This window comes from Talpa europaea (assembly GCF_964194135.1).
Source record: "Talpa europaea genome assembly, chromosome: 9".
NCBI lineage: Eukaryota > Metazoa > Chordata > Mammalia > Eulipotyphla > Talpidae > Talpa > Talpa europaea.
The window spans coordinates 110,450,047-110,452,530 of record NC_140076.1 but is presented as its reverse complement, the minus strand read 5'-3'; the positions used below and the strand labels follow the sequence as shown (position 1 = coordinate 110,452,530).

Sequence of the window (2,484 nt, the reverse complement as noted above, 5' to 3'; positions counted from 1 at the left end):
GACCCCTGGGAATAGTGTTTATTACCTGCTTTTTATCAATGAAGAAACAAAGGTTCAGAAATATTAAGCAGTGTCTTCCCTCTATTAACAAGTAGCCCAGCTAGAAATCCAAATGCAGTTTTCTCACCCCAGTTCCAGTGCAGAGTTGTTTTCCTCATGCACACACATGCACACACTTCCAAAGGTGTGAAGCAGAAGTGATCATTGTTGATTTGGGGTGATTTTAGAAGGAGAAGGTGGTAGCTGTGCCAGAATGGAAGAGCGGGCAGCAGGCAAAATGACGTGTGCCAGGGGAAGAAAAGATGGGATGTGTAGGACTGGAAGTTTGAAACTCCTCTCTCGGGCAAACCTTTCACCCTACCAGGAAGATCTAGGTGAAGCTTCCCAGAGGTGATGATTGGTACATGTCTGTCTGTCTGTCTGTCTGTCTGTCTGTCTCTCTCTCTCTCTCTCTCTCTATATATATATATATATATATATATATATTTATATTTGGCATGTGTGACTAGGCACTCACCAGAATTGAGCTCAAAATACTATTTGCACAATTACGTGACCAAGGGGGTGGCCGTTGGTGGACACCCATTGTGCAAGGAGGCACATGCTCCACGGCTTGCACTGACTCTTGGGAACACTAACTCACAGACTAGTAAGAAATTAGAAGCAAATGCATCTGATAAGTTGAAAAATGTCACACGAAGAAGAAATGTTATTCAAATCACGTTTCTATGTGAGGGCTGGTGGCTGAATAGCTGGACTGGCTAAGATGTGCCCCCCCCCCGACCCCGCCATGCCTCATGGATTCAAAACAGGGGTTTGGACAGCTGTCCCCATTCTGCTGTCTGAGGGGGCATATCTGCTGCTGAAGCTAAGAGGAATCCTCAGCAGCTCTTACCCTCCCAGGGGACTCAGACACCCAGCAGGACACAGTGCCAGGAGAGGTGTTGAATTCACCTGCTCCTGGGCGCAGCACCTCTGCCACACCCCGCCTGCCTGCAGGGGCCTCAAACTGGCAGGCAGAGAACTCAAGGGATCTTGTGAGTGGCGCACCCACGTTCATCGCCACCCACAGGGCAGGGTTGGGGGACTGTGTCCACTCCCAGAAAAGCTCACCCACAGATGGGGTAGCCAGCCCCGGAGTCTGCAGCCTTGTTGCCTGCGTCTCGGCGGCATTGTTACTGTCACTCTCAAAGTGTCCTGATCTGGGTGATAAACGCAGAGTCCTCCTGGCCGCAGCCCACAGGTGAAAGTTCTTTGTGATCGTCTGGTCTGGGGAAGTCCCTTCGGAGGGGCCAGCAGCCCTGCAGGACACCTACGGCCTCGGACTAACCTGTTTCTGTCTCCCGGCAGGTGCTCAGCGTAATGTCCATGTTGTTCTACACTCTGATCACAGCTCTTCTGATCGGCACACAGGCAGAACCGCGCGCAGAGCGCCATGTCCCAGCAGGACACGCCGGCCCCCAAGCCCACTGGACTAAACTTCAGCATTCCCTCGACACGGCCCTCCGCAGAGTCCGCAGCGTCCCGGCCAGTGCAATAGCAGCCAGGGTGGCCGGGCAGACCGGCAACATCACTGTGGACCCCAAACTTTTCAAAAAGCGGCGACTGCGCTCCCCCCGCGTGCTGTTCAGCACGCAGCCCCCACCGGTGGCCGCCGACCCTCAGGACCTGGACTTTGAGGCTGGCGACGCCGCCTCCTTCAACAGGACTCACAGGAGCAAGCGATCGGCGCCACCGCTGCCGTCCCACCCCATCTACCACCGCGGGGAGTTCTCGGTGTGCGACAGCGTCAGTGTGTGGGTGGGAGACAAGGCCACCGCCACGGACATCAAGGGCAAGGAGGTGATGGTGTTGGGTGAGGTGAACATTAACAACAGTGTGTTCAAGCAGTACTTTTTCGAGACCAAGTGCCGGAACCCCAATCCCGTGGACAGCGGGTGCCGGGGCATCGACTCCAAGCACTGGAACTCCTATTGCACCACGACTCACACCTTCGTCAAGGCGCTCACCATGGTAGGCAAGCAGGCCGCCTGGAGGTTTATCCGGATCGACACGGCCTGCGTGTGTGTGCTCAGCCGCAAGACTGGGAGGCGAACCTGACCTGCAGGCCAGCCCCCTTCCCGCCCCTCCACACTCTCCTGGGCCCCTCCCTACCTCAACCTGTAAATTATTTTAAATTATAAGGACTGCATGGTAATTTATAGTTTATACAGTTTTAAAAATCATTATTTATTAAATTTTTGGAAGCATCCTGTGTGCTGGTACTCTGGTCATTTTCCCAGCCTGACCTCCTGCAAGTCTTGGGGTGCTGCAGGGTGAGTTGTTCCCAGGCGCACGTGGCACCCCACCCCTCCCCAGCCAGCCCTGCAGCTTCAGGAAGACTGAGTGGTTTCAGATATTAGCCTAAACTGGGCATGATTAGGGAGGGAGGTCTGCTAGATTCCAGCTCTGCACTGCATTCCAGAGCCAGCACTTTCTAATCCT

The 2,484-nt window shown here is 54.1% G+C and overlaps 1 protein-coding gene across 1 annotated transcript; it reads left to right on the top strand.

Moving 5' to 3' along the window:
* Positions 1-1,362: 1,362 nt before the first annotated feature.
* On the top strand, positions 1,363-2,202 carry NGF (nerve growth factor; the record flags this gene model as incomplete). The annotated part of the gene is made up of 1 exon (XM_084243372.1): positions 1,363-2,202. One exon carries the CDS (start codon positions 1,363-1,365, stop codon positions 2,098-2,100), a length of 738 nt encoding a protein of 245 aa, XP_084099498.1. The 3' UTR covers positions 2,101-2,202.
* Positions 2,203-2,484: the final 282 nt, after the last annotated feature.